General features: G+C 54.9%; 13 protein-coding genes and 2 non-coding genes across 15 annotated transcripts; 7 read left to right on the top strand and 8 right to left on the bottom strand.

Annotated features, from left to right (window-relative positions):
* Positions 1-3,120: 3,120 nt before the first annotated feature.
* N657DRAFT_657641 (uncharacterized protein) lies at positions 3,121-3,432 on the top strand (the record flags this gene model as incomplete). Its single annotated transcript, XM_062794828.1, has 2 exons — positions 3,121-3,234; positions 3,295-3,432. 2 exons carry the CDS (start codon positions 3,121-3,123, stop codon positions 3,430-3,432), a joined length of 252 nt encoding a protein of 83 aa, XP_062645352.1.
* A 359-nt stretch (positions 3,433-3,791) lies between these two features.
* On the top strand, positions 3,792-4,590 carry N657DRAFT_682656 (uncharacterized protein; the record flags this gene model as incomplete). Its single annotated transcript, XM_062796503.1, has 2 exons — positions 3,792-3,805; positions 3,891-4,590. The coding sequence occupies 2 exons, from the start codon at positions 3,792-3,794 to the stop codon at positions 4,588-4,590; spliced, it is 714 nt and encodes a 237-aa protein (XP_062645351.1).
* A 465-nt stretch (positions 4,591-5,055) lies between these two features.
* Positions 5,056-5,136, bottom strand: N657DRAFT_t110. The gene has a single exon. It is a non-coding gene; the product is annotated as a tRNA-Ser (tRNA).
* Positions 5,137-5,484: 348 nt separating this feature from the next.
* Positions 5,485-6,289, top strand: N657DRAFT_577549 (uncharacterized protein; the record flags this gene model as incomplete). Its single annotated transcript, XM_062789258.1, has 2 exons — positions 5,485-5,547; positions 5,657-6,289. The coding sequence occupies 2 exons, from the start codon at positions 5,485-5,487 to the stop codon at positions 6,287-6,289; spliced, it is 696 nt and encodes a 231-aa protein (XP_062645350.1).
* Positions 6,290-6,673: 384 nt separating this feature from the next.
* On the top strand, positions 6,674-8,062 carry N657DRAFT_110355 (uncharacterized protein). The gene has a single exon (XM_062785781.1). The coding sequence runs from the start codon at positions 7,013-7,015 to the stop codon at positions 7,856-7,858; it is 846 nt and encodes a 281-aa protein (XP_062645349.1). The 5' UTR covers positions 6,674-7,012; the 3' UTR covers positions 7,859-8,062.
* N657DRAFT_110342 (uncharacterized protein) lies at positions 8,063-8,825 on the bottom strand. Its single transcript, XM_062785780.1, has one exon. The coding sequence runs from the start codon at positions 8,773-8,775 to the stop codon at positions 8,266-8,268; it is 510 nt and encodes a 169-aa protein (XP_062645348.1). The 5' UTR covers positions 8,776-8,825; the 3' UTR covers positions 8,063-8,265.
* Positions 8,826-8,942: 117 nt separating this feature from the next.
* On the top strand, positions 8,943-9,035 carry N657DRAFT_t116. Its single transcript has one exon. It is a non-coding gene; the product is annotated as a tRNA-Leu (tRNA).
* Positions 9,036-9,667: 632 nt separating this feature from the next.
* Positions 9,668-10,566, top strand: N657DRAFT_657630 (uncharacterized protein; the record flags this gene model as incomplete). Its single annotated transcript, XM_062794827.1, has 5 exons — positions 9,668-9,698; positions 9,757-9,861; positions 9,948-9,985; positions 10,079-10,337; positions 10,424-10,566. 5 exons carry the CDS (start codon positions 9,668-9,670, stop codon positions 10,564-10,566), a joined length of 576 nt encoding a protein of 191 aa, XP_062645347.1.
* Positions 10,567-10,881: 315 nt separating this feature from the next.
* N657DRAFT_622928 (FAD-binding domain-containing protein) lies at positions 10,882-13,176 on the bottom strand. Its single transcript, XM_062790668.1, has 3 exons — positions 12,629-13,176; positions 12,168-12,559; positions 10,882-12,109 (listed from the first exon to the last, which is right to left on the bottom strand). The coding sequence occupies exons 1-3, from the start codon at positions 13,150-13,152 to the stop codon at positions 11,127-11,129; spliced, it is 1,899 nt and encodes a 632-aa protein (XP_062645346.1). The 5' UTR covers positions 13,153-13,176; the 3' UTR covers positions 10,882-11,126.
* Positions 12,816-13,812, bottom strand: N657DRAFT_110260 (uncharacterized protein). The gene is made up of 2 exons (XM_062785779.1): positions 13,190-13,812; positions 12,816-13,115 (listed from the first exon to the last, which is right to left on the bottom strand). Exon 1 carries the CDS (start codon positions 13,712-13,714, stop codon positions 13,247-13,249), a length of 468 nt encoding a protein of 155 aa, XP_062645345.1. The 5' UTR covers positions 13,715-13,812; the 3' UTR covers positions 12,816-13,115; positions 13,190-13,246.
* Positions 13,813-14,092: 280 nt separating this feature from the next.
* Positions 14,093-15,519, bottom strand: N657DRAFT_577490 (uncharacterized protein; the record flags this gene model as incomplete). The annotated part of the gene is made up of 2 exons (XM_062789254.1): positions 14,093-14,173; positions 14,239-15,519. The coding sequence occupies 2 exons, from the start codon at positions 15,517-15,519 to the stop codon at positions 14,093-14,095; spliced, it is 1,362 nt and encodes a 453-aa protein (XP_062645344.1).
* A 956-nt stretch (positions 15,520-16,475) lies between these two features.
* N657DRAFT_622922 (GMC oxidoreductase) lies at positions 16,476-18,410 on the bottom strand (the record flags this gene model as incomplete). The annotated part of the gene is made up of 1 exon (XM_062790667.1): positions 16,476-18,410. One exon carries the CDS (start codon positions 18,408-18,410, stop codon positions 16,476-16,478), a length of 1,935 nt encoding a protein of 644 aa, XP_062645343.1.
* A 3,013-nt stretch (positions 18,411-21,423) lies between these two features.
* Positions 21,424-22,533, bottom strand: N657DRAFT_635602 (uncharacterized protein; the record flags this gene model as incomplete). Its single annotated transcript, XM_062791353.1, has 4 exons — positions 21,424-21,513; positions 21,554-21,791; positions 21,864-22,237; positions 22,288-22,533. 4 exons carry the CDS (start codon positions 22,531-22,533, stop codon positions 21,424-21,426), a joined length of 948 nt encoding a protein of 315 aa, XP_062645342.1.
* Positions 22,534-24,364: 1,831 nt separating this feature from the next.
* Positions 24,365-25,353, top strand: N657DRAFT_699176 (uncharacterized protein; the record flags this gene model as incomplete). Its single annotated transcript, XM_062797341.1, has 3 exons — positions 24,365-24,523; positions 24,562-24,693; positions 24,735-25,353. 3 exons carry the CDS (start codon positions 24,365-24,367, stop codon positions 24,990-24,992), a joined length of 549 nt encoding a protein of 182 aa, XP_062645341.1. The 3' UTR covers positions 24,993-25,353.
* A 192-nt stretch (positions 25,354-25,545) lies between these two features.
* Positions 25,546-27,026, bottom strand: N657DRAFT_647749 (uncharacterized protein). Its single transcript, XM_062793380.1, has 5 exons — positions 26,651-27,026; positions 26,275-26,567; positions 26,195-26,208; positions 25,784-26,027; positions 25,546-25,620 (listed from the first exon to the last, which is right to left on the bottom strand). The coding sequence occupies exons 1-4, from the start codon at positions 26,942-26,944 to the stop codon at positions 25,939-25,941; spliced, it is 690 nt and encodes a 229-aa protein (XP_062645340.1). The 5' UTR covers positions 26,945-27,026; the 3' UTR covers positions 25,546-25,620; positions 25,784-25,938.
* Between the last annotated feature and the right edge of the window lie 782 nt (positions 27,027-27,808).

The following is a 27,808-nucleotide window of genomic DNA, read 5'->3' as shown; positions in this document are numbered from 1 at the left end:
CGTCGTTGCCATCCGTCGTTGCCATCCGTCGTTGCCATCCGTCGTTGCCATCCGTCGTTGGCGTCGCCATTGCGGTCGTCGTCGCCGATGTTCATGGCTGGCGATGGGGTGTTGTGGCTGGGCGACGGGGTGTTGCGGCTGGCGATGGGTGTTGTGGCTAGCGGGTGTCTTGGCTGGCGGCTGGCATCGCCTCGACGCGCTGGCTCCTCCTAATTCTTCTTCTTTCTCGGCTGCTTCGGGCTCTTCTTCTTGCCCTGGGCAGCCTGTCCCTTACCTTCCTGGGCCTTTCTTTCCTCCTCGAGAGCCTTGCGTTTGGCTCTTCCTTCGCGCTTCGCGGCTTCGTTGCATCCCACACTATAAGAGAAATGATGATTAGTCGGACTGTCGATGCAAAGAAGGGATTGCTGAGAGGATCGTAAGGGTAAGGAGATGGGACGGCGGATAAGAGATGAGATCTCGTCGCCAGGAAGCCTTGAATAAGGGACGGCGAGAGACGTCCCGCGATGGACCCGGCATGGGAGAGTACCGGAAGGCCCAAGTATTCGCCCCGAGAGGGCATGTTGCCTGCTGGAACATGCTTCCGTGTGGGGATTATATCGCGCCCTGACTATGGCTTTTTGGCCTGCCATGACTTTTGCTTCTCCATCGGTGATTGTGGGATGTCCCGGACAGGGCAGAGTTGTGGGCGAGCAGCAAGTATCTCAATCCTCAGCGGCTCGCCTCGTCGGCTTAGACAGGAAACAAACTTGAACGACACTCCCTGGTCCAACAGAAAGAAAGAATGAAGCCTTGAACTTACCACGGTGAGTATGGGGTGTGGTATGTTCTGTGTACTTCGCAACAGACCATGTGACCGCGTGCGAAGCAGCGAGGTTTGGCGATTGCACCACACGCCGGGCTGTCAAAGGCATTAGCCAAGAGTGTTGCAAAGCAGCCAAGGGTTTGTCGTTGACAACTCACCAGTGGTGCTGTGTGGTTCTCTTTCCAGCCGGCATTGCGCTTTATCACAGGGCGAGTCGGCGGAAAGGAAGCTGCCGGGACGTCAGCACGCTGCAGGATATCACGCGAAGAGTTCTAATGTTTACTCTTGATAATTCGTCGACTGGTTGAAAGTCAACGGGAAGAAGTGGAAGACAGAAGACACAGATTGGTTGTCTTTGTGGTCGGTCTTGTTGGAAAGTGAATCGGTTGATATTCTACGTGACTCGAGACTTGGTCGGCACTTTCACGAGAATGTTTTGAGGTTTGGGAAGGAATCAACAGAACTGTATTATGCAAGAGCTTTAATATCGACTTGAGATGCAAGTTGCGACTAACGCGTACTATACGCTGCAGGTTGTTGACGCGGTCTCTGAGCAACACTGCAAGCTGGGCTCTTGATGTATACTTCGGACCAGAGTCTAGCGCCAATGCCTCGATTCGCGTCTCTCTGACCAAAAGACATAACCATTTTCCTCTGATGAAATTCCTGCAACAAGCCGGACTCCACGCATCAACCCGCATGAGGCTGCCTCCATCCGCCGACTTCGTGGATGTCAGCTAAGCTCGGGGCACTGGGCTGTTACATGGTTGCCACCTTGTCTGAAATCTCGGGCTTCATCGTTTTCAACATAGTGTAGCTGCAAGCTGACGTCTTGTGTGCTCGAGCCCTTGCCGGATTAAAGGCTGAGGGGAAGCAACACTAAGCTTAGCTTCAAACAGGTTTCATTATATAATGCTACATTATTCACTTCTCTCGAACGACATTATTATGACAGTTCCGAGTCTCGCTCTGAACCCTTCTTTTCGAGTAGAGAAAGACCATGGTTAGGTACTAGGGGCTCAAACCGATGTCGGATCAAAATAGACAGTTAGCCCTGGCAAGCAACTTGTAACCGTTGGATTCTGGGGCTTGCCACGGCCCAGTAAAGGTTCAAGAAAGTCGGACCGTAGTCTCTGATCCAACAGATCTGGATTTCCAAAGAAAAGTCTAGAGCCGGTTCTTACTCCATCTCAGTAGTTGTTGAAGGCCTCTGAGTCCATGAACAACTGGCAGGTGGCATTCCTCCAGAGATTCAAATTTCACCCAGAAGCCCTAGTACTAGTACTCAAAATTGAATCAAGAGAACTGCATATATTCAAGCCAGTCATTCAGAATACCCTGAGTGACCAGACTTAAATCAAGAGAGATTTGCTAGTTTAATGCGTTCCACACAGTCAACACTGAATCTCACCGCAACCACCAATCCGGTAGAAAAGCCTCAATAGTTTGTGTTGGTGATCAAGATGGGCACCATATCGAGTCACCGTGTTCTTCACACGTTTGGTCGTGGTTCACAACTTGAAAACAAGCCAATTCCGCGTGGTACAAGTATTTCGGGAGAGAAGGCAGACTTTCAACCGAAAAAAAGTAATTACCTGCAGCCTACATTTATTATTCCCTGCCAGCAAACCATTTTGGCGTTCAAATTTCATTCAAAGCATCTGGTCATCCAAGCCCTCAGCCCTTTTATGGACTCACAAGGCTCTACTTAATAATCCAGGTACAAGGGACAACGCTCGGAATTCACACAATGCTAGCATACCCTGCACACTTTGGCTAACACAACAATGCTGTAGAACAGGACATAGTCGGGGAGCATGATTACTGAAGTAGCTCCTTCCATTAATATTGTTCCAATAAGGTAGGATTGGGATGCTCGGAGACCCGATAGGAAATCATAGCCTTTTCCCTCAAGAACGATCGGTCGATTAGCGGCTGATTCCAACGTGGCCAAGCACCCAGGTTTGCCAATGAGACCACGATACGATTCCCATTCCACTACAAGTCAACCTTCATAACTATTTCTCTGATCGCGAGGAGTCAGAGGGTGCACGAACGGCTACCTTCGGGCATGTGATGTGGGACACGGTGTAGCCTTGAAATCGGTCGCGTGGCTGTGCTACTCGGATGCGTGGTACGTCATCGCTTTGCACCTTGCAGCCAAAGGACCTCTAGCTTAAATGCACCTTCAAGCGGCCACGAACCTTAGACTCAAGCGTATGCTTCATTCGCATTTCAACCGCGCATTACGCTTATCCAGCAGACCACAACAGATTCTTAACATTACGACATCTCGATTTCAACAGCACGCGTCCAAGATGCCTCTCGTCGTTCCCGGAGTGACGGCCGATAACATGGGCGACGATAAGACACAAGAGTGGATGAACAAGCTTGTCGGCAAGAAGCTGTCAGAGGAGCCTTCTTCTGAGACTGTAAGCCAGGCAGCTCACTCTCCTCATTGCAAGGCTGGTGGTGCTGACAGTCTCTGCCAGACCTTCTGCAAGACCGAACTTCCCCAAGAGACGCGTGTTATCGAACCGGGCATGATGGTCACTAAGGATTTCAAGCCCGACAGGCTCAACGTCCATGTCAACGATGATGGGACCGTTTCCCATGTGACGCACGGTTGAGAGTGGGAGTGTTGGGCAAGTGAGAGGAGAAACGGTCTGGCCTGCAGCAGTTCCATGTTCAATAGACTTCTGATACCATGCTCTACCGCTTCCGTTAGGTGCTCTATCGCAAACGCTTGATCATCTCTGCTTTTGGTGGCTCATGGGTGACGACATGCTGTGGCTGGAAGCTGTATCAATTAAAGAACCCCACAAACGCTTGGCAACGAACCCCTCCATCACAATCGCGGGGCAACACAAAGCATTGCATAGAGAGCAACCAAGTCGCATGTAGCAACGAAATTTACAACAACTCAACATAGATTAAAGGATATTGCAGCGACCACAGGAGCAGCTCTCTGCCCACCCCAATATACAAGATGTTCAAGAAAGAGTATACACCCCCTCCATCCACGGCCCAATATCCCCAGCAACCCAAGCTAACTCAACCCCCCCTCCCCCCCGCCCTAAAACAACAGCCTCCACGGCTCCCCAAAACAAAAACTCAAATCCTCGATCCAGCGCTCCATCCGACAGTCCATCTTGACAACCTACCCGCTGCTGACGCCGCACATCGACGAGATCCTCCCCAAGAAGTCGTCCCTCGAACTGATTAAGCTGCCCGAGCGCGTCTCGCTCTACGTGATCGACGGCCGCCCGGTCGTCTACCAGCAGGACAACAACGGCGTGCTGCTGCCGCACCTGCGCCTCGTTCACCGCTTTCCGCACTGCTTCCCAACGGTGCGCATCGACCGCGGCGCCATCCGCTTCGTGCTCAGCGGTGCCACCCTCATGGCGCCCGGGTTGACGAGCAAAGGCGGGCGGCTGCCCATTCCGGTTGATCGGGATGCTCAGGCGGCTGCGGCTGGTGGTGCTTCTGGTGACAGTAAGGATAAGAAGGAGAAGGAGGAGGCTGCGGTGAAAGAGGAGGGAGGGGAGGACGACGAAGAGGAGGATGGGGTGAAGGTGCCGAATGAAGGCGCGGACGAGGACGGGCATTGGAGCAGGGAGCTGGAGAAGGGAGAGCCGGTTGTGGTCATGGCTGAGGGCAAGAAGGAGGCTTGCGCTGTGGGGCTATTGGTCATGGGGACCAAGGAGATCAAGGAGAAGGGGAAGGGGCCGGTCATGGAGGAGGCGCATTTTCTGGGAGATGGTCTTTGGCGGCTGAGCGTGGAGTAGGGTGTTCCTGAGCTTTGGTTACAGAGTCGGGGGTCGTTCAGCAGTTCCGTAACGGTGTGGCAACCGTGTACATATATATGTAAGCGGTTCGCCGTGAAAATGTGTATTGCCTTTCGCTGGCCCTGTCGCAAGCCGCCTGTCGCCAGGGCTGTCATGAGATACTGGTCCATGAGTAAGATCCGTTTAAGAACTCCTGTCATCAATCGAACAGTCAAAGTTTCCCCCGCAGCCAAGATCTTAGGCTTTCTGGGGCCAACCATAGCGATTAACCATAGCGATTTGACCACGGAACATCTGGTCTTACAGTCCATGCTTTCCATCATCATGGTTGAGTCTCGATGTCTCCAAGCGGTGATGCTCAGGGCACCCCAGCAAGGATCACTTCCGGCAGTTTACCTTGAAGAACAACGTCCGGCCGTCCGAGGGCCAAAAATGAATCCCAAATGTGACACACTGCAAAGTAATCGACAACGAGCGGATTCGAACCGCTGCGGCCGAAGCCATACGCTTTCGAGGCGTACCCATTAACCACTCTGGCACGTTGCCTTGACAGGGATGTTGAAGCTTTTACGGAGTACACTAGATGTTGTGATTCTGGGGAGATCATGCTAAGCCAGGGTTAGGGTCGATATGGGCTGACGGAATGCCTGTATCCGTACTCTGTAATCCGTACCTGCCACAGTAGATGATGACGCAGCTTGTATGGGGCTACGCTAGGCGCCCAAGCTCCGGCGCCAAGCCACTTCACCCGGCCCCTCCTCCCCGACCGCAACCGTTCAATCACCCTTGACTGCCATCTACACACAGTCGCCCTGACAGGTCGATATCCATCTCGCTTTCCGTTCTCTCAACGCCTGCGTGAATCATCGGTCGTGTGGACAGACGATTGCAACCATGGCTGCGAGGGGCGTTTCGGTGCTCAAATTTGTCGGTACTGTGTCGCTCGGTGTCCTGACGGTACGTCTACTGTCTAGAGCTACACACAGTTCCCCGCGTCACTTGTCGCAGAATGATGCTGTCTCATCTACCCACAACCTCTTGGCGGAGAACTAACCAACTGTCCCAGGGCGTCTCCTACGCGCTGTCCTCCCTCACCATCCCCGCGCTCCTGACTCTTCCCTCCGCCAGCACCGCCGCCCGCGCCTTCGACGCCCTGACCACCACGGCAGCGCGCCACCTCCGCTCGCTCGCTGCCGTCTCCTCCTCGGCCTTCGCCCTCGCCTACGTCCTCTCCCCGCGCCCGCTCCGCCACCCCTACCTGCTCTACGCCTCGGCCCTCGTCCTCGGCTCGCACTTTGCCGCCTCCGACCTCCTCGCGCCGTACCTCCTCGCCCTCGGCCCGGCGCGTCCTTCTCCGGCGGCTGCCACCACCGCCACCACGAGCAAGGACAAGCAGAAGGAGAAGGAGGGGCGCGCTGCGGCGGCCAGGGCGCGGATGGAGGCCAGCTACGAGGTGCTGGGCACCGGTATCGGGTCGGATGCGCACAGCGAGGGCAGCGCTACCGGGGAGGAGATGGAGGGTAGTGAGGAAGCGGCTGATGTCAATGGCGAGGAGGTGAGGGCCGAAGTTGAGGCGTTCCTCAAGAAGCAGATTGTTCGAAGCGCGCTGGCTGGGCTGGGTTTCCTGCTCTCGGTTGTGGGAATCTGGGGCGATGGCGTGCCGCCGGTTATTGGTGATGCCGTGATTATTGAGGTCTAGGTGGGATTTTGGACGGGTTAAGGGAGAGGTGGGGAAACTACACATATGACAGACGACGGGGTGTTGCGGAGCTTGATTTTTATTTGAGAGAAACTCTAACCCCCCTCGTCTTGCGCAAAGACCTCGGAACACTGGTTTTTTTCCTCATTAGAAATTGTATCTATCAGAATCGTTGGAGTTGGTATTTAACTCTTTTCTCTAGGTCGCAGACATTGTCTATTGTGTTGGCGAGTGTGCTCTGAGCTCTATTTTGAACGCCGTTTCCATCTGTTGATCAACACTACTGCGCATTCTGGAAGGCAGTCATTGATATCTGCCAGAGCATCCCGGTTTGGAAGCAGCAAGGCGGCCGCTCAGCACGCCGAAGTGCTGAGATTGCCGGGTGTCCCTCTCTCCTTCCCCAATATGGCAGCTTTGGTTCTGGTAAGAAGCCCTCTACTTGGTCATGAACGTCTCGCTCACCATGCCGTCAGCTCCGCCCAACATGCTCGGCTTGTTGATTTCACTCCCTCTCGCCTCCAGCCACGAGGTCGCCATCAGTCTTTCGTTTGTTACGGTTCACCAATTCAGGGCATACATTACTGAAACACCTTCCTTGAAGTCATAGCATTGACTGTAAATCGGGCCATTCCCGAGTTCCTTGGTCACTCACTCGGCGGATCGTCTTCTCAATACCTGTATTGCTTCATCCTCCGCGAGCTCGGAAGAACAGCACCCACCGACATGGCCAAAGGTAAATGGCGCGAACGGTTTCGAAAGGTCCGTGACCGTGTTCTGGGCCGTCGGGACGCTGCTCCCTCCGCAGCAAACCCCGGTATCCCGTCTCCATCGGCACCCGAGCTGTTCTCCCCCACCGCACCGTCTAGCAGGAATCCTCCGGCGGCACTCCAGCCGTCCTCCCTTGCCGCGCTGTATCACAGGAACAACCCTACGGTCTTCCAGGTCGGTCCCAACCAACCGGTGTACTACTTCCCACCCGCCCACTTGCAAACCCCCCACCACCCGATCTCGGGACAGAATCCAGCCCCGTTCGATGCCAGCATGCCTGTCATACCATCGGCAAGCCTACCCCGCCACCGGCCGCCCGCAAGACCCCTCAACCACACGTCCCGCGGCCGCCGAGGGACAGGAAGGTGGATGCCATCCAACTCCGCGGCGGCTTCCTCCTCCTCATTAAGGCCACAAGCGCACTCAGCCACCCTGGCGCAACTGACAAGTCCTCCACAACCACCTCCGCCGCCGCCGCCGCCCCCCCCGCCATTGTTAGCACAACAACAGGGCATAACGCATTTGCCATCAACCCCAGCCGCTACGGCGCCACCGTCTCTATCTCGCCGCCCGCATGTTCGTTTTGGTGGTCTTGGTCGCGGTCGCGATAATGGGAGTGGTAGTAGCCGCAGCCACAACAGGGGACGTGGTGGTAGTGGTAGTGGTGGCCGGCCCATGATCTCGTATCCTTCGCCCCCCTTTCAGGCTTCTACCGGACCGGGATTCGGACCCGGGCTGTCAAATCATCCCCAGGGCCCGTCTTCTTCTTCTTCTGCCGCCGCTCCTCCTTCTTTCAAGTAGTGCTGTCGGGCCTGTGAGGTGAGTACAGGTGGTGGAAATGGAGAGGGTGGTGGGGAAGATCACGGGGCTAAGGGGAGAGGTGAGGACGGGGGTCTGGGCGGAGAGAAGCCTGATTCAGATTGTATGGATTGGGCCTGGCTTAGAGGAGGTTGTCAAGATCCGGCCGGGGAAGAACAAAGGCACAGCCGCTGGAGAAGGTGGATCAGTTGGCGGCGGCGGTCTTTGAAGTCCGGGGGGAGGAGTCCGCAGAGCTGGACACCTACACTGTCGTCGGCTTTTGGGTAGGGTTTCCCTGGGGGTTACATTCGGGAAAGAAAGGACGAGAGTTGATCATAGCAGTGTGTGAGAGAGGACGCTGGTTCTGGTTTCAGGGAATGTTATGTCGTTTTCGGTGAGCATTTTGTGTTTCAGGGGTAGCTCTTAGCGGTTTGTGGTTCGCAATGATAAGGGTGCAACGACCTCACTCTCCGCCTCGTCAAACTCTCCATGGTTCTTGCTGTGCCCCTCTGGTTCATGTTGTTGACCGTCTCCATGCCTATACTTCTGGCTGTAAGTTTGTGCACCAGTTGCCGTTTCGAGGACAGCAAACCGTCTGGCTCGGTAGTATCCAAGCGACAATAAAAGATTTTAGACCGGGAGGAACGAATAAGAACAGAACGAAGGGGAGCGCTAAAAGGAAACAGAGACTCGACAATGAGCTTGCGGATACGAATTAATGCAGTCGAGGGATACGCTTCAACGTTGCCATTGATTGATTTCGCAGGTTGTGATAACAGGGAGTTTGGAGTAACTAGTGGACTTTGCCAATATTGCAGTACAAACGTTAGGGGTCCTGCACCGAAGAGAGTGGGAGTAGTATGACTTTGTGATGGAGAGGCAGCAGAACTTTCGTAAAGGGCAAGAAGCGGAGAAGTCATGCTGAGCGTCCTGTGTAAATTCCAATGTAGGCTAAATACCTTTGGGAACCTCAGCGTTGCGTCGTCAGAGGTGAGAATAATCAGGACTGGTAGCGAGGCAAGTGGGCAGTTTCGCCCCCCGTAATGGTTTTATATGTGTACGTAGTTTTTAGTTAACAAGCAAGAACGGCAAGATGGCCGAGCGGTCTAAGGCGCTGTCTTCAGGTTTAAATCTGGTCTGGCAGTCCGAAAGGGCGTGGGTTCGAATCCCACTCTTGTCATTTAATTTTGCCGATTCAATCGCCTAATGATCTTTTACAGTTTGTGTGAGTTCCTGTTAAAATCAGTAGTTCATGGCTTGCTTCGACTGAATTTGGTTCACCTTCCTAGGCTGCTATTTTGTGGCCATCAGCTTGAACCCCTGGAATCTCCCAGAACATGCAGGGAGGCAAGTACAAGGCTTGCAGTCCAGACACAAGTCAACCACAGTCCTGGCTGAGCTGGTTTCTGCCCACTCAGCCTCCTTTCCTCGGAAGTGAATACGAGCATCGACCAGTGTTTGCAGTCAAGACTCCACAAACGTCAACCGTGTTTGGCTGCCGGTACCTCACTTACACGCTTCTCCAACCTTCGGTCATGCGCGCCGCTGGTGAGCACCAGGTGAGCAGCCGAAAATTTGGCCCCCACCTGTTTTGCTCAAGCTCGCCGGGCATTAGTAACATGAGCGGATGGTGTCATGCTGTCGGATGAACCTGGGGGCCGACGGCTCGCTCCTCGGACACTTGATAATGTGAGTGCGGGACCGCCGGTTGCCGGCGACGACATTGTTAAATCGGAATAAGTGCAGTGGAAAGGAATCGAGTCACCAGTACAGCTGTGCTCAAAAACCGACTTCATTCAACAGTAGCACGCCATGGTCAAGATAGCCGTTGCCGGCCCCGGACGTGAGTTGAGGTGTCCATCCATGGAGAGTTGCGCGTCCGCTAACATGTTCACCCCCAGACGTCGCCTCCGAGATCATCGACGGCCTGTTTGCCACTGGCAGGCATGAAATTGTCATCCTCTCTCGTCAAGCAAGCCACAGAGACCGCTCCATCCCTCGCCAGAGTACTACTACATTCAATCCACGCTGACAGCGTGGCCACCTGCAGTGACAACACCGACCACTTCGGATGGTATGACAACAAGCTGAGTCCGGAAGTACCTGGCGGATAAGAGCAAGGATGGCAAGGTAAGCTGCGCATGCAACCCATGGACCCGGGCTGCTCCTCATGCATCTTCTTCGTTACAGGTTCTCGAGTATTCGCTCTTCCAGCCCGGCTAGTTTCTCAACTATATCGCCGGCAGCCGCCAGACAGCCAAGCATTTACGGTCTACCAATCTGCTGTACGTCGACCATGGCAATGGCACTGCTGTCGTTGCCGGCAACATGACCGAAAAGTACAGCCTCACGGCAATCGCGGACCTGGTCAACATTGTTGTCAAGGCCGTCGAGGACGAGGGGGAATGGCCCAAGATTGGCGGCATCAACGGCAACACCCTCTTCTTTGCCGACGAGACAGCAATCGGTGAGGAAATCAAGGGTAAGTAAAAAAGCACAAGTTTACTAAGGATGACAATTCGTGGCCCTGACTCGGTCAAATACACGAGCAAAGCATACGAGGTCGAGAAATGGATCGCGAAGATCTCAAAGCCGGCGTCATCAAGACCTCTTGGCCACCCGGCCTTGACCACTTCTCTCTGTCCGAGGCTGAGAAAGAGCCAATCTCCAGACCGATTCTCTGCGGCATGTTGCTCAACATGACGAGCTGAAACGCGTATATGTCGGACGAGTTTCTGTTCGCGTGTTTTCACAAACGAGAAATCCAGATGATGTCGTTTGTTTCGAGGCGGTTGGTGACGCGGCCCTGCTGTGTAGGTTGCCAGGGGGCGGGTGGAGTTGATGAAGAGGGAGGGGAGGGAGGTTGTTGCAGGGCGGTGGGTGGTGGTGGCCTGGGGTTGTGGTGGAAGGGGACATGGTCATGTTCTCGGAACCGCCCCGGGGGTTGGTGGTATGAATGTGATGTGCATGGTGTGGAAGTTTGTTGTTTAGGCAGTCAGTGGTGAATAGTTTGCGTTTCGAGAGTGCAAAGTGTAATCCGTATAACGCAATCCAACCCTAGTTTGCTCACTAGCGTGACATATGGCGGGCCACTGAAATGGGATAGAGAAAAAAAGATAGTTAAAATACTAAAATGAAGATAAAAGGAGGAAAAGGAGAAAGATAAAGATAGAGAGGAATACGATAAAAAAGGAAGAAGGAAAAAGAAAAACGAAAGGAAGTAAGGATAATAGAATATCAAAATGAAAAAGTACAAGGAGGGAAACGCCCCCTATTCCACCCCCGTCAAACACAACCTGCCATTCTGCGTCGGCAACCCCCTCTCCTCCACCACCCTCCACCTCTCACTTCCGGGCGTCGTAACAGCCCAAAACAGCCCCCACGGATCCCTCTCCCTCTTTACCCTCACCAATTTCACATACCGCTCCCCAAAAAAAGTCCGCTGCCACTCCGGCTCCAGCACATCCGCCTCATTGACATACGCTCCTCCCCGCGGCGTCACCCCCCGAATCCCATCCATGACATTCTCCAACATCTTATGCCTCTCATAAAATTCGTCCGCCGTCATCTGCGCCATGGTGCCGCCGCCAAGCGCCCGAAACCCGTCATCAAAGACATCGGCGTGCATGATGGCTTCCCGCCAGTGCTGCGCGATCGAATTGTGTGTGCCGGGGTATCCGGCCACGGACAACGGGGTCCAGAAATTGACGCCGTGAAAGGTAAACCCGCCGTCCTCGACCGTCGCGCGGATGGCGGCGAAGGTGGCGTTGTAGATGGTGGCATTATCCCAGTTGGCGCGCGGGAACAGGCGCGAGGCGAAGTAGGTGTTTCCCGGTCCCGCGCCGGTTCCCGTCCGGGGGGGTTGGGCGGATGAGTTGTTGGGGACGGTGGCGGGCGGGATGGTCAGGTTGACGGGGATGCCGAGGTCGGTGGCGAGGCGGGTGTAGAGCGGGGAGAGCAGGGTTGAGATTTGTGCGGGGGACAGGTGTGGGAGTTCGAAGCGGACGTCAAAGGTGTAGCTTGTGTTGGACTGCTTGCGCACGTAGCTGTAGTGCGTCCCACCCACGTCGCAGATCTCTCGGGCGAAGGACTGGTAGAGCCAGACACCAGCCCAGAAGGTTTCGATGTCGTGTATGGTAGGCAGGGTGTTGGTGGTGTTGGAGGGCGGCCGGACGTGGAACTCCAGTTTGAACGTCGTGACTGGAGTGGGAGGGTACACCCTGACGATGGCTGAAGTCAGGACCCCATATGTTCCTGCTCCATGTCAGTCGTGCCCTTTTTCCCCTGTCCTCGTCGCCCCTTAGGTACTCACCTCCGCCACCACCGAGCATCGCAAAGAACAAATCCGCGTTCTTGTCCGGCGTGACACTGCGATATCTCCCATCCGCAGTCACCACCTGAAATGAGAGAATAGAATCCGCTCCGTGGCCGTACACGGAACTGAGCGCGTGGTGCCCTCCCCCGGCAATCCAGCCTCCATAAGCACCCACTGTCTCCCCGCCGGGAACGCCCGTGGTGAAGCCATACTTGTTCATGTAATTCTTCAACTCCCACGTCTCGATGCCTGCGCTGACACGCACCACACGCCCTGTGTAAGGGCCGACAGTGTGCCGAGGGAGATACTCAAAGTCCTTCAAGTGGTGTGTCCAGATGCTGAGCGCCCCGAAGCCAGTTGACCTGCCGTTGAAGTCGTGACCTGCGTTTCTGAATCACATTCAATATCTATCCCTTCAAAAATGATAATGGCAAGGTACCTAGTAAAGTAAGACTTACTTGACGAGCAACCGCAAGTGCCTGTTCCGTGCAAAGTTGACGGCCAGCTGAATATGTCTCACCGTCGTGGCATTGACGACGTAGACCGGATAACCCCCCTGGGTGCAATTCCCGATCACCGGAAACCGGGACACGGAACAGGTGCTACCCTGGGGCCATTCGGTCAGCACGGTCAGAGGGTCGTCGCTGTAGAACCTGCTTGTTCTCGCCCAGGTGAGGAGGTAGTTGCACTTTTCGGCGTCTTGGTGGGGACCCGGGTAGCACGACGCGCCAGGCGGGACAGGCTTGAGCAGCACGCCTCCTAGGGTACGGTTAAATCTGTCCCAATCCTCGGTTGAAGGCCAGCCGGCATCGCCAGGTGCGACTTTGCATCTGGGGCCGGTGTATTTCGCTCCTTTGGCTTTGCCGAATGCAATATCTGGGTAGTTGGAGGTTTCTTTTTCTGTCACCTGTACTTCTTCCCAGGGGAAATTAGAGCAGAATGCTGCTGGCACGAGGCAAAGGAGGAAGGTTAGCCAACGCATTTTGGATGTCTTGCTGTACAGTCGGCAGGGTACGGACTCAGTGATTTGAAGCTTTCCGGGGTTAGTGTGATCACAGTGGGAAGTACTCAGGCCGTTATATAGAACTTTGATATCTCTCCTGGCCCGCACATGCAGGTGACTGCGACCTGAGAGCTCCACGCATTGTGAACACACCAACATGCTGAGTACTGTACGAAATTTGGGTATCCCTGTGACAAGCCTGGGCGGTCGGCAAGGTGTCCCAGTGAAGTCTATTCGTCCCGTGCCTATTCGAAGTTGGCAGAGGCAGAGACAAGGATAAAGCTCTGTCGTGTGAGGGGTCTTGCGTGACACAAGCACTAATCTGCCTATCGCCGTGCTTCTTCATCTTCGACATCATGTCTCTGTAAATTGATTGACTGGAGCCTTGGGTTGAGGATTGGTTAAATCCACAAACATCCAGTCCGACAACCCGGAGAGTGGGTAAACCGGGGAAGATGGCAAACATAGGGTTGCAGTATGTTGGCCCAAAATAACTGTTTGAAACTATTGCGGCTCGGCCCTCAAATCTGTACTCCCCCATTTAACCGGGTTCGCGAACACCTGTTGGTCGATCCGCTGCCAAGAAGTAGCAAACTGAAAATTTGAGATTTGACATTGGGACGGCTAAACCTGAGGCTTTTGCAGCCGCCTGCATGACCTCGAGTGCCTATCTCCTGTATTAGAGGACGAGTCCTCGAACCCAAAATCTATCCAATACCGACCCAGCCTGGGCGGACCTTAGCGTACCGCTCGGGGATTCCCGTGGCTCGGGAACAGAAGTATCGTGGCAAGCCTGTAGATGTCGCACCTACCAATCCAGTGTTGCGGGCTGCGTGCTCCTTGGCGCATGCTCAGTCCAGACTTGCCAACTTCTTTCCCAGCATAACACGAGGACCCAGAGAATACGGTCACCACCACTTCATTTCTTGATGGCTGCTTGGCTGGCCAGCAGACTCCCGGCGACGGTGAGCGAAAGCAGCGGCGAGATGAGGTACGATATCTGAGCGAGCGGTTAGCGGTTAGTTGAAACTCGACAAGATGTAGCAGTTCAAAGCCGTGACTTACCGTGAGCAGCCTGCTAATGTGCTTCTCGCTATCCTGGGACCCCTCAGCAACCTGGACCATCGTAAGGAGCTTCATGGCGCTCGGCCCACACGGCATGATAGCGAGACAGAACCACAGGATCGGGTCGAAACTGAGAAGGCTGGTCTTGGTGGCGAGCATGTAGATGACGCTGATGGACATGAGCGGCCAGGCCACGAAGCGAACAAACAAGATGTAGGCGACAGGGCCCCAGGGGATGTTCCTGATCGGGCTCTCGTGGTGATCTTTGGCTTCCTTAGTAGAGCAAAAGAGCGTAATCCCGGCCACGACAACCGGCAGGGACACAAACAGCCCGCCGATGGACTTGAGAGACGAGGTAATCCAGGCGGTGAAGATACCACCCTCCTGAAAGCTGTTGAAGAAGGCGCGGTGCAAGGCCGGAACAAGCCCGATGACGGCGCCGACGACGGCTCCCAGCAGCGGAGCGTTGAAGAAGTCGAGGACGAAGAGAAGCCACCACTTCATCCGGGGAGTGAGTTGATCCCATCTTCGGCGCGGCACAAACCACGGCCGTCGGCGGTCGGGCTTTGGTTCCGAATTCGTTTCCCTGGTTTGCGAAAGAAAAAAGGTGCTGCGTCTGACGGGAAGCATTGGTCGGTGGGATTCCAACAGGCGGGTCTGCTCGTTGGCTTCGACATCTGGAGTTACAGGTGTATCGTCGTGTGAGTTTCCATTGGCGTTGTCATTTTTGTCGTGCTCCTCCTCGTCGTCTTCGGGCGCGTGCTCCGAGTCAATGAGGCGTGGGCCGACGGCAAAGGTAACCAGATTGCTAACGGTCGAGAAAATCAAGAAGTAGCTCTTGGCTCGCTCGACTGCCTCCTCGGTCGTCTCATCCGTCACGATGATGGAGTCGAGGATGCCGGTTTCTTGGAGGGCGGTGATGAGAAGAAGAGGGTAGCTTGTCGTGTTGCTGATGAGAATGCTGGGTGCCGTCCAATCAGGCATCCCCAGACCACGGTGCCCAAGCATGCCGAGGGCGAAGCTAATTACGTGACAAACAACAGCCCAAATGAGGATGACAATGTACCGGTCGACCTTTTCAAGTTCCAGTTCGGACCCGACCTTGGTGATGAGTAGTGCGGGGAGGAATATGCGCACGCAGAGCTTGCTGATCGGCTGCAGATGGGAGCGGTCGATGACCTTGAGATGGGCTGCCAGCCCGCCGTAGCACATAACCAGGAGCACCGAGAGGCTCGCTTGCACCGCGGCAAGGAACGATTCGAAGAGACCAGCGGTCGCCATCCCGAGTCTCGATTCGCGCCAATTGCAAACCGTGACTGCAGAATAAGTCAGGTCAGGACAGGAAATGATCGGCGAAATGTCGAGATTGCGGGTGGGTGGGCATATGCTGTTGCTGCTTCCGAGATCGAAGCCTTTTCAAAGGCCATTTCATGGCGAGATAAACAATCGATGATAATATCTCTGGTTTTGGTGTGTTCATGCCGGTGAAGCACAATGACGTCGGGCGTGGGCGAATGGCAAGCGCAGGGGTCCTGTCCGCCCCTGAAATGGGGGTGATACGGAAGCTCGCGGGCGACTTTGGAACTTAACCGAAAAGCACTACACGTATATACACACACCCCAGGTGTACCATCTTTTAATTTACGCTTATAAGTAGCAGCCTTTGTTGGATGAAGTAGTTCTCGAAACACTATATATATCCATCATCAACTATACTCTCTTAGTGCATAGTAGAATTGCTCGCTGTGATGCACTGCAATTGACAGTCGCGATGTACGGAGTCATGCAGAAGTGGTGGTTGCAATGCATTGGCACTGGTAATGGGGTGGCCGCATTGGTGCGCGGACCACCTCTGGATTAAGTTCCAGACTCGCCTGCAGGCTTCCGTAGTGGGGGAGAGGCGTTGGCTGCCCTGGGCACTGTACGCTGACGTCACGCGATTACTTGCCCGAGATGGCCAACTGTATCTTTCAGTTTCAGATTCCGCAATACCTGTTTGTCAATTAATACCCGTGCGTCCAGTACTGCTAGTTTCTAGGATGTCTTTTCATTCAGTTCTGATAACTAACAACTTCCAGGTTGGTTGAGGAACGTCAATAGGTCCGTCTTCATCATGACGTTGTTTTCTGCGCAGTGGTATGAGCAATCTGCACCGACACAGGCACTTGCACTCAGCATCCGGGGCCCTTTAGCTGCAATGACTTGTAAACATCTAACTTGACTTAGAGAGCAGCTGATTATGCAACATCACTCAATATATCGTCGGCCGCCTTCTCAGCAACCATAAACGTCGACACAGCCGTGAACGTCCCCGGAATTCTCGGATACACCGACGCGTCCACCACCCTCAGCCCCCGAACCTTCCTCACTCGGAACTTGCTGTCCAACACGGCCATGGGATCGCCGTCCGGCCCGATCGGGCACGTCGAGCTGGCGTGGTGGCCCCACGCGCCGTCCTTGATGTACTGCTCCAGCTCCTCCTGCGTGTTGAAGTCAGGCCCCGGCAGCACCTCGTTCGTGCGCAGGGGCTGCCGTTGCAGCGCCCGCCGGCCCAGCTCAATCCCCTCGTACATGGCCTGCAGGTCCGCCTGGTAGTCGCCGCTGCCCGTGTCGAAGTAGTTGTAGACGATCTCGGGCGGGACGAGCGGGTCGGCCGACCGCAGCGTCACGCTGCCGGCGTTGTTGCGCGGGTGCGCCTTGAGCACCGCCCAGCTCCACCAGTCGTGCTCGGCTGTGGCGTGGTACGAGTATTCCGGGAAGTAGCCGATGAAGTTAACGGGTCCTCCAAAGACAAAGGTGTCGAAGTTGCCGTCGGCGCTGGCGGTGGACTTGTAGAGCATGGTGATGGGGAGGCCCTGGGACGCGTAGGTGCCGCGGTCTCCGAGAACTGGGCGCTGCCACTTGTCGAGGCAAGGGTCGTGCGTGTCGTTGAACTGAAAGGTGCACCCGTTGAGAGCGGGCCAGTCGTTGGGTAATTTGGCCGTGACGGACGTCTCGTAGTGGTCTTGCAGGTTGGTGCCGACGCCAGGGAGATCGGCCACCACGCTGATGTTGAAGCGCTGCAGTTCGTCTGCAGGCCCAACTCCGGAAAGCTTGAGGATCTGAGGCGAGTTATAGGCGCCTCCCGAGATGATCACCTCTCGTGAGGCCGTGGCGGAACCAGGAATGCCTCGCGACGCAGACCTGCTAAGCGGGCTGGCGCGGTAGAGATGTGCGCCGTCGAGAAACTCGACTCCAGTAGCACGGGGCGGCGAGACCGACATGTCAAAGGCCACGCGGGTGACATGGCAATTCAGCCTCACGTCGAGCGGGTACTTTTTGCTGCCGTCTGCGTTGCGGGCGTCCCGAACAGAGACGACAAACTCGCGAGCGCCAGTGCGGGCGCCCTTGTTTGTGCTGATTGGGACTTGGTAGTAGTCGGGCCTGCGATCGCGGCTGTCGTTGTCGGCGTTGAGGTCACCTGCTAGCAGCGTCCCGATGTTGACGACCTGGTTGAGAACGTCGCCGAGCGCAAAGGCACCACCCGTAAGGACAGCAAGGAGCTGCGGATCCTTGAGCGGAACGGTGAGGGGTGTCAGTTCCGTCGTAAGCCAGCCATCGTAGCCATGGCCTTGAGGCAGGCCATTGAGATACTGCTTCTTCTCCATCCGCTGGAAATACTTGCGCATGTTGTCGGGAGCCCAGGAGCTGTCGCCCGTCAGGTTGACCATGTACTCAAAGTCGGACTGGTACGGGTAGACGGCCACCAAGGCGTTGTGTGCGGTGCAGCCGCCGAGGGTCCCCGTGCGAGGATACAGCACACCCTTCATCCTGGACCCGGGAGGCGGGTTGATGCCCGTGTAGATGTTGCCATCCGGAGTGTCGTAGCTGGTCTTCCAGTCGCGAGCCTGCCGGGCATCATCGGCGTAATGGCGGACGAAGAAGTTCCACGCTAGCTGCTCGTCCTCGGAGACGCGGGCATGGTAAGCCGGTACCGTGTAGTTGGTGCTGGTGCCCTGGTCGTCGCCGGCTTCGATGAGGAGTGTCTTGTGTCCGGCCAGAGCCAGGCGTGCGGCAAGCGGCCCCCCACCGGCGCCGGATCCGACAACGATGTACTCGTAGCCAGTAAGGTCAACGGCCTGGACGAGTACGGCGTAGGAGGCGGCAAGGCCAAGAAATGTGCCGAGAAGCATTGCGGCGACTAGTGGATGTAGCCAGGTACCGAGGCCAACCACTGCAAGTCCGGGAAGGGCACTCGAGAGCTACAACTACACGAGATTCGCGAGCTTTTTCATCGACCATGTGGGAAACACCGAGATTTTGAACACCTGCAATGCAGTCTTCCTTGGAGAGCTCCAGCCGGTAGACCGAAATTGGACCAGGTTCTCGGTGGCCATCTTCCAGGTTCCTTTGGCACGTTTAACCGAAAGCGGCCAAGATCACCGCCGCATGGAAACTCGGACGTGGAGTCGTTGAGAGCGAGTTTGGCGATAATGCACCCAGAACTTCGAAGCACGAAAGAAGGAGCACCGGCGTCTTGGATGCATGTCCCGCTGAGCAACTCGAACCGTGCGCAGCTCGCAGCAACGTTGCTTCTGATGGTTTCCGTGAACATTTTTATCAGGTTTCTTTGAGAAATAACAGTGGAGATCGACGGCAGGTCAGAGAATGGCTCGTGCCTGCCGCCTTCCCCGGTCCCCAGTGGACACTTTCAGGAACTTCCCGGTTGACGCTGATCTATGCGCCTCCGCGCCCGGGAACAGGGGTTTCACAGCCTTTCCGGGTTTATTTCCAGCGTCATCGAAGATGATTCAGCCTCCCACTCGAACATAAGGCGCCATTTCACGTCCACATCACGATTCCCTTTTCCCTCTTTGTCAAGGACTCGACGCAAACATCACCCCAGTCCCCGTCTGGAAGCGGCCCGGTCCTGGCTGGCCCCCCGGCTGTTCGGACGTTGGTACGAAACTCCACAAGATGTTCCAACCAAGGCTTTCCTGGTTGCCTGTCCTGTCTTCCACAACCAAGTCTGGCCGAAATTGAGAACGTTGCTCTCCGAAAAAAAGGAGCCTGCAATGTACTCCCACTCGGGCTGCGATGAGAGACATGAGAACGTGCTGGTGCCTCAACTCTTTCCTGGGCGTTTTCGACGGGAACTACGGACGACGACATTGGCCGCGTGAAAGCGGTTGTCCTGAAGGCCAGTTCGGGTCCGGAGGGTACAGGCGGGACTCTGGTTGCTGTGGAAGAGATGGGCGAGAGAGAAAAGGCAGCCTGGAAGACAGCTTGGATGGTCCTGGGCCCACTCGTCCCATCGCCTGGTGAGGAAGAGTCTGATGTTTGGCCCTGCGATGGAGGGGAAGAATCGTGCGCTATTGGATCAAGGCAGGCTGGGCTGCTCCTCTGTCCTCTGGCGAGAAGAAGTCGTTTGAGAGCGTCTAATTGGTGTGTCGACGTGGCCTGCAGCTCGTAGGGCACCGTGAGTCTGTGTAACCATGCTAGACAGGTCACATAGAGGGTTAACCTGGGTTACGATTGAGTTTGAAGGCTCTGTGAATGAATCAAGGGACCAGCCTTTTTTATTCAGCTTGCCAACCAGTTGCAAGCGTGTAAGTCAACATGCATTTCTATCCCTAACTCCCACTCCCCCGTTTCCATGTATCCAGACCAATGTGTGTACCCGTGTCGCAAAACAAATACCATAGCTTACATTACATGGCAATGATCCCTGCGACGTGCCGGCAACCTGAGGCAACGTTTACCGCTGGCGGCAATTGTCGCAGGCCTAAGGGACAGTCAGTGTCTCTCTTGGCATGCATAGTATTCAGGTCGCATCATCTGTAGCAATGATAGTTGCGATCGTCATGCTCCCGGAACCAACGGCCAACGTAATCGCTCGTGTATCTGTGTCGGACTTTGACGCACATGTTTGACTATAAGCCCGAAAGAGCGTTAGCTAACTGCTGTCTTAAGGTTTGTTGCAGAAGGGGTTTCTTTAGTGCGAATGCGGGACTTGACAGAGCAAACGACTTCCAAGGGATGAAAGCCGTAGAAGTGACTGCGATGTGTGTGATTGTACGTGTGATTGTGTGCTTTCGAAGCGGGATTCGTATTGTTGTTGTATTGTCAATTGTATTGCTGCTGCGATGGTGGACGTCTGATGAGCTCACTTCCGCTGAGATGATGGCTACCTTTATAGGTTCAATCAGTACTGGTAGTACATCGTTTCCTTCTCGCTGTACGGTTATTGAAAGCATGACATTGAGAACTCCCGTGAAACGAGGCTACCGTAGAGAATTGGTCTGAGTTGAAAGTAGCACAACCCTCGGCCAGACGTGACCCGTTCCAAGGAGGAAGAACGACCACGCCGTCGGGGCTGAGCCGTTGGGTCTGAAATATTGTCGGTTGCGGACCGTGGCTCAATGTACCAAATCACTCTCCCGCACTTGCAGGTGTTGCGTGTTCGCAATGAGTTGAGAAGATGGGACATTTTACAGGTTTTACCCAAGACTGCCCGAACAGTAAACTCTTGTCATCAGGGCCGACGAAGCACACACTACAATCTACAGGATCAAGCTGGGAGAATACCTGATTCTACCTTACCTACCTAAGGTACCCTATCCGCCTCAGCGTTCTCCAATGAAGCTCAGTGCGGCCTGCGCCAGAGGCCGGACACGCTGAGCTAACTTGAGATTCTGGGCCAGACTAGGCTGTTCGTGTGTCTCCTTGGCTACTTTGGTCATATCAAGGCGCGGGCTGCGTGGGTGATACATCCTTGCGATTAGAAACAGGCTTGGCCCGAAACACTCGAGGCCTGTTTCCGTTATGTGCAAGGCAGCGACGCTGTGGCGATGGGGGCTGAGGAATTTAGCTGGCTGGTTGTTCTTGGTTTCAGCCTATCTATGCGGGTGGCTCGATATGCTATCCATATATTGATCAACATGAAGTCGTGGGCCGTTTATGCCTCCATATCAAAGGACTAAGTTGAATCCTACCGAGACCATGCCACTCTCTCTCACTCTGCTGTTGGCTCGGAGGGCCTACCGAACAAGACGTGCCTTCGACGTGGCCTGGACCCGGCATTTCATCATTCCTTGAATAAACGGTGTATTGGACATGGACTGTACTTCAACCCGGGAGTCTGAGAAGCACCGGGAACCGCCTGGCGTTTGAGAATCGAAGGCATTGTAACAAATTTGTATGATTTCACTGCCTCTTCCGCGTGAACATCCGGGGTAGACGCCTGACTTCATTGTACAACTGAGAAACCTCTTCCAGCCCCTCGAATTCAACACCCTACATGTGCACACCGTGCCTAAAACGCCGTTGCGCTCACATTGTCAACCAGGAGACGCGCTGCCCGGTTCGTGTTGGATTGCAGTCTGAACGCCAGGGTGTTGCTGGCGGCCGTTGCCCCGCACGTGACGGGGAACCAGTACTGTACCGGCGCGATATACGAGCCAGCCCCAGATACTAGGGTGACGCCTCCTAGAGTAACTGACCAGGGGTTCCCATTGGTATAGCTGGAGACGATGATGATCTGGAAGGTGAGCCTGTACCGAGTGCCCGCGACACTAAGACAAGGACGGAGGGTCAGTCACCAGCGGCAAGTCCCCTTCCCTGACGGCATACGGGGATTGTCTCACTCACCAGTTGCCGATATCACGCCCCAGCCGTCCAGAGTGCCGGTCTCAAAGTCGCCGTTGATAATAACGGGCGTGACGGCTGGAGTTGGGACAGGCTCCGTCGACGTCGAAATCTCGGTCACAGTGACAACGTCGGTTTGAGTGGCCGAGTCGGTGACGGTGACCATGGCGGTTCGGGTCTCGACAACGAAGTAAAGGGTGTCGGCCGTGACGGTGGCGGTCGTGACGCCGATGCAGGAGCAAGCCGACGTGAACTGGGCCGGCTGGATAGCGGCGGTCGGTAAGCTTGCCACGCAGGCGAGCGGCGGCTTGTTGGCGTGGCACGAGCCTTCCTTGCGGCGGGCCGCCGTCTTGTTAACCACCCCCTCCACTTCCTTGATTTCGGTCACCGTTCTTGTCGCCGTTTGAGCCGCGTTGCTGTGACCGTTGCGGTTTCGGTCACGGCATCAATGACGGTCACGGTTGGTGTGATGGTAACAGTGTTTGTCGTCTGGGCAACCATGGTGATGGAGTTGGTGCAGTACGCGCTCGCCTGGCTGAGCAAGCTGGCGAAGCAGGCACACAGCGCATCCTTAGAGCACACCTCAGCGTCTCGCAGGCGGAGCTTGGCGGGGCTTGCGGCGGCGAGCGTGACCAGAACCCCGGTGGAAATGGCTGTCGTGAGACGCATGGTGATGGATCTGAAGATTAAACGAGTGGCTACCGAATGGGGTTGAGTGTGGTACTGGGCGGTGCCCGGGCAGAGACGAGTGGCCGAACTGGCGACAGTCAGCAAAGGGAATGATAGGAAATGAGACTGCGAAACAGCTCGCGGCATAGTATGGATTTTCATCTCTCGAACTGATGCATGTGTTGGGGCCCGACCATGGCAATCCAGGCTATCGGGAGACCAAGATCCACAAGCTGAGAGCCCCGGCACGCTCGTGGTGGTTTATTCCATCTAGCTCGCGCTTATTAACTATTGCTTTGGGCTGACAACTGAGCTGTCGAATCGCCTCACTGGTTTCACCCTAGCATAAAGGCCTTGATCCACTTGCCAGACTCGAAACTAAAGTAACTATCGACAGAAGGAGTGGAGCGAAATTAAAACTTATCGAGCCACGCGAGTCAAGCGGATAGTTGTCCTCGGTTCAACTCCCGTTGTAGTCAGTCGATCCGTACACACCACCTAGGCTCGGCCCGATCTGATCTGGGCTCACGTCCTTCCCGCCTTTCTTCGGCAAGATAGACGATCGAGTTGGCCTTTTCTTTGTACCTCGTGCGCTCCTGAATCAGATGTTGTGAGACCAGCCAGAACTTCCCAACGTCTGCCCTTTTTCCCGACTCGTATGGAGTCTGATGTTTGCCCGATAACCAGGTAGTGACGGGGTCAAAATAGGAAGTCAAAACGGAGACAATTCCACTCAAAAACATACAACACCGGGGATTCGCTGGTCGTCACCGACCCAACTACTGATCCGGCCCTTACTAGCTTATCTAAGGGAGAGCGAACGGGATCCCGAGTTTTCTAGTAGGTATGGTCGTATGTGGTAAAGACACCGTTAGAGGTAGCATTATCTGGACCCCTTTCGAGCATCTTGGAACTGGAGAGCCATCCTGGAGTGAGGCAATGGATGATAATCCGCTCCTGAGTCTTGAACAGCATGGTCAGTCGGCGATAAATCCTTTCCCGGAGCCTGGAAGACAGTCATGCCATCTGCCTCAAGGAGTCGCCAGGGTACAAACAGCAGACCTGGGCAGTTGCTACAGAATCATGGATGCGAAGGATTGGCACTTAGTTGACAAGGCTGATTCCAAAGGGACCATTCTAGTCTAATAGAAGTTTTCCAAAGGTTCATGTTGGCATTAGAACCTTGGTGGGTGAATGATGAGATTTGGCCGGGCATTGGCTTCAATCGTGCACGTCTCGCAGACGCTGAGAACAAAGTCGGTTGTCACGGCTGCATTCATGGTGGATGAAAACTGGACGCGTGCGTAGAGGCCTTGATTCTGAAGTGGAAAATATCGATACATTTGTATCCAGGTTTTATGCTGAGGTTCGTGACCGTTGTGCTCCGTAATCCTACATCCAGTACCTCAGCTACCGTCTTTCTTCAGCCAACCCGACAGCCACTAGCAAAGGTTAGCCAGTATCCCAGTCACTCAGACCCTTGCTCTCCGCCTCGTGGGCTTATCTCGGCCTATCAACATCCTGCTAGTGGCTGTTGAGTTGGTTGGAAAAAGACGGTACTGTATTTTGGTTCGGACCCACTGCACTGAGTTGCGTCTTCAGCCAAATCGCGGTAAAAAGCCGTTTGTTTTTCTCCCACTGCCAATGAATAGCTATGTACCTGCGAACCACGCTCATCCTACAACGGCACCCTACCCTGGTACTAGATCCATCTTCAAGATACTATTCTCCTTGCAGTTCGCCTCAATCTGAGGCTTACCCGCCTGCCCGAGCCATCATTGCCGTCGCCTCTCCGTCCTCAAACATCTCAAACTCACTCACGGCTGCAACCATGGTCGTTTTCACCAACGAGGCTTTGAGCCGCCTCTGCTCCGAGGACAGACTTGCGCTGTTGGATTCGATCGATCGTCTACGCTTGCAGGGTATCAAGAACTATGTCTCCCTGCACCAGATCATTGTCTGCGGCGACCAGTCATCAGGCAAGAGCTCCGTCCTAGAAGCATATCAGGGGTTTCCTTTTCGATCAAGAGCAAGTTGTGCACCCGCTTTCCCACCGAGCTCATCTTGCGCAGGACAGCGCATTTCAGCTCCCGCGTCTCCATCATCCCGCATGAATCTCGCCCGGAATCCGAGCAGATTGCCCTGCGCAATTTCCACGAGGTGTTGACGGGGTTCGACGACCTTCCAAAATTCATCGAGAGCGCAAAGTTTGCCATGGGCATCACGCCCCATGGAAGAGCATTCGCGCAGGATATCCTCCGTGCGGAGGTCACGGGGCAGACCACCCACATCTAACCATTGTCGACCTACCCGGACTCATCCACGCCGAGACCAAGCACCAGTCAAGCGCCGACGTGGAACTGATCAAGGGCCTCATCCAGTCCTACATGAACGAGTCAAGGTGCATCATTCTAGCCGTTTTCTCACCCAAAACGGCTTTGCCAACCAGGTGGACCTAAAAATTGGCTGGCGAGGCCGACAAGACGGGGAACCGAACTTTGGGTATCATTACAAAGCCCGGCACGCTGGCCCCCGGGGATTAGAGCGAAGCTCTGTACGTTTCTCTTGCTAGGAGCCAGCAGGTTGCGTTCCGCCTTGGTTGGCATGTCCTGAAGGACAAGGACTCGGAGAAGGGTACATCGTCTCTCGTCGAGCGGGATGCCGAAGAAGCCACCTATTTTAGCTCCGGGGCATGGGCCCTTCTATCCCCTTCATTGCTCAGAATGTTACAAGGAAGAGTCGGCTCACACTCTGTGCACAAGCGAGACACGATGGCTGGGACCGTTCCTACTCAAGATGTCCAGACGCGGCTGGACCACAATCTCGGCGTTCTTCGAATCTGGCAAAAGTCAAGACATTGATGGGTCAGGACTCGGCATGATGTGCAATTGGGATCGGATATGGAAAGTCGTGCTATCAAGGGGCACTTGTCATGAACTGGTGGGACATACATGCGAGTAGTTGGGCAGGTTTGGTGTACGACCATGATCATTCCTTCAATTCAGATTCGTGGTATGGAACGGACAGTCCTCTTCATGTGCATTGTTGTCTGTCCTTTTGATCACTTTGAAATCCGCCAAGCATTCCCTAGCAACTCTCATCAGCCATACGCTCCCAGCGTGTTATCCTAGTCTTGGAAACATGTATGCAGTGTTCATTGCCTCCCTCCCGTTCAAGTGTTAGAGACAGTCCCCTTCTAACTACATCGAACATCGAAGCAAGGCCAGGAGGAGTAAGGACGGAAACTCACCAACAAAACTGGTGCAGGCACTTGATGCCTGGGTTGTAAGCCATCAGAACTATCAGCAAACCTGCAACTCCAAACTGAACCGCCACGGAACTAGACGAGGAGGGTGTGAAATGGAAGGAAATCAACAGGAGCCAATTCGGAGATCCAATCTACTACTAATACCGCACCCAAAGACCACAGCACAATTGGCTTCCAGTCCACAACCTGAGGCAACCCCAGCAGAACTCGTACTTGCAGCGGGAGCCTGAGCCACGTTAACCGTCCCTGGCCAAACAAACAGTACGGAAATGTGACATAAGAACATTTTGTAGCCGTCCGTCGTGCGAAAGCCAAGTATGTAGGGTAGACAAACTGGTGAGAAGGGTCCGCGGACTCCGGGGCAGGCAGAGCAAAAGAAAAGAGGGGGCTCACACGTCATATGACCGCTGTATGATGAATGACTGTCAGCTGGGGAACATCAGCATCAGAGGAGAGAGTCAGAGACGACGAACCATCCGCCGTTCTTCTCAATGTTCCATTTGCATTTGGGACACGGCTTGGTCGTCCGCTCAATGGTTGCCTTACTCGCTCGCAACTCCCAGGCCCGCCTGTTGAGTATCTCTGTCGGGGTTTCATTCGACGTACCGGTAGGAGCCTCGAACTTGGTCCACTCGGCGCAGGTCATGCCGACATGCCACGGAACCTTGCACGCGAAACAAGTCTTGCTGCCGCATCCAGCGCACTTGACGATGGGCTGATCAGTCCCGCCCTCGTGGATCTGTCCGCTTCCACAACCGGCCGCACACTCATACACACGGCTCAAGTCAGCAACTTGGAAGACTTCCTGGACGGGATCAAGCCAAGTAGTGCAGTGTAGGAGGCACATACCCACACGAAGCTGCCATCCTCCTGCATGAGGCGATGCAGACACAGCTCATCGTATCGCTGACAAGTCTCGGCGTCGGCGTATCGCTGGATGGTTTCGAACGACATGGTGCCGGCGCACTCGGGGCACGGAACGTCAGACAGAATCTTGGCCTGAATGTGCCCACGAATGGACGTTGCAATGCAGTCGATGCAACTTCTCGGAGCGTGTTGGCAACCACTCGTCAGCGGTGCGCCAGGGAATGCCTCGGCAGGCTTCGTTTCGGCACAGACGACGCATTCTCGGCCGGTTGCCATGATCATCGAGAGAAGGGAAGAGTTTTGGAATCAATGCCAAAGCAGCTGATCTCAGGTCGACGACCGGAAGAGTGGAGGACGGTGGAAGCCTACGGTAGCTGGGTCCGCAAAAAGCGATCCTGAGGGTCGAAGTTGTTTACATTGGGTATGCACAGACAGGCCTGTGCGGAAGGGATTCGTCATCTTCGGAATAGGTAATAGTCATCCAGCAAGGATCATAGGCGCGTCAATGAGGTGGTAGTGACCAATGCTCTTTTCCAGAAGCAAACAAACCTGCAATGCCCCCATGTGCCCGTCTACGTCTTGGTTTTCTCCTGGACAAATCATCCAAAGTTGACAAACAGACGCAGACAGACCCTACTGGAGCCAGTTGGGGTTGTCGTGACGGGAGGTTTTCGCCCACGGGGATATCGAGGCATGGCCAAAGCTGCTCACAGCCCAGTCGTCGAAACGCAAACCAGCACCAGAGATGATCCTTGACACAGTTTTGCACCTTCGGAGTTGGGCTCCGGCTGAAGCCTCGAAGGCATCACAGCGACTTGGAGTGAGATTCAAGTTCCTAAATTGCCAGCTAGCACTGGTGGGCATCGAGACAGCCTCGGAGGTGTTTGTTCAGTATCAAGATGCTGAATGTCACTACGGATACCTGATGCATTTGGTACCTTTAATTACCATGGAGGATTCGGCAAGGGGGCGGATGGGCGTGGGTTTGGGTCAATACAGGCGGCCGGGGCAACACGAAGGGATACGGTCTTCTCAATTCTCATCATGATGCTAAGCCTGCAGCGATAATTGCCTCGAAAAGAAACACCGAAGAATCGGGGATGGGCTCGCACTTGGTGTTGGACTTGGACATGAAGAGGG

The sequence above is a fragment of the Parathielavia appendiculata genome, assembly GCF_033297405.1.
Source record: "Parathielavia appendiculata strain CBS 731.68 unplaced genomic scaffold N657scaffold_11, whole genome shotgun sequence".
Taxonomy (NCBI): Eukaryota; Fungi; Ascomycota; class Sordariomycetes; order Sordariales; family Chaetomiaceae; genus Parathielavia; species Parathielavia appendiculata.
The sequence above is the reverse complement of the archived record's forward strand: the minus strand, read 5'-3'. Positions and strand labels throughout refer to the sequence as shown.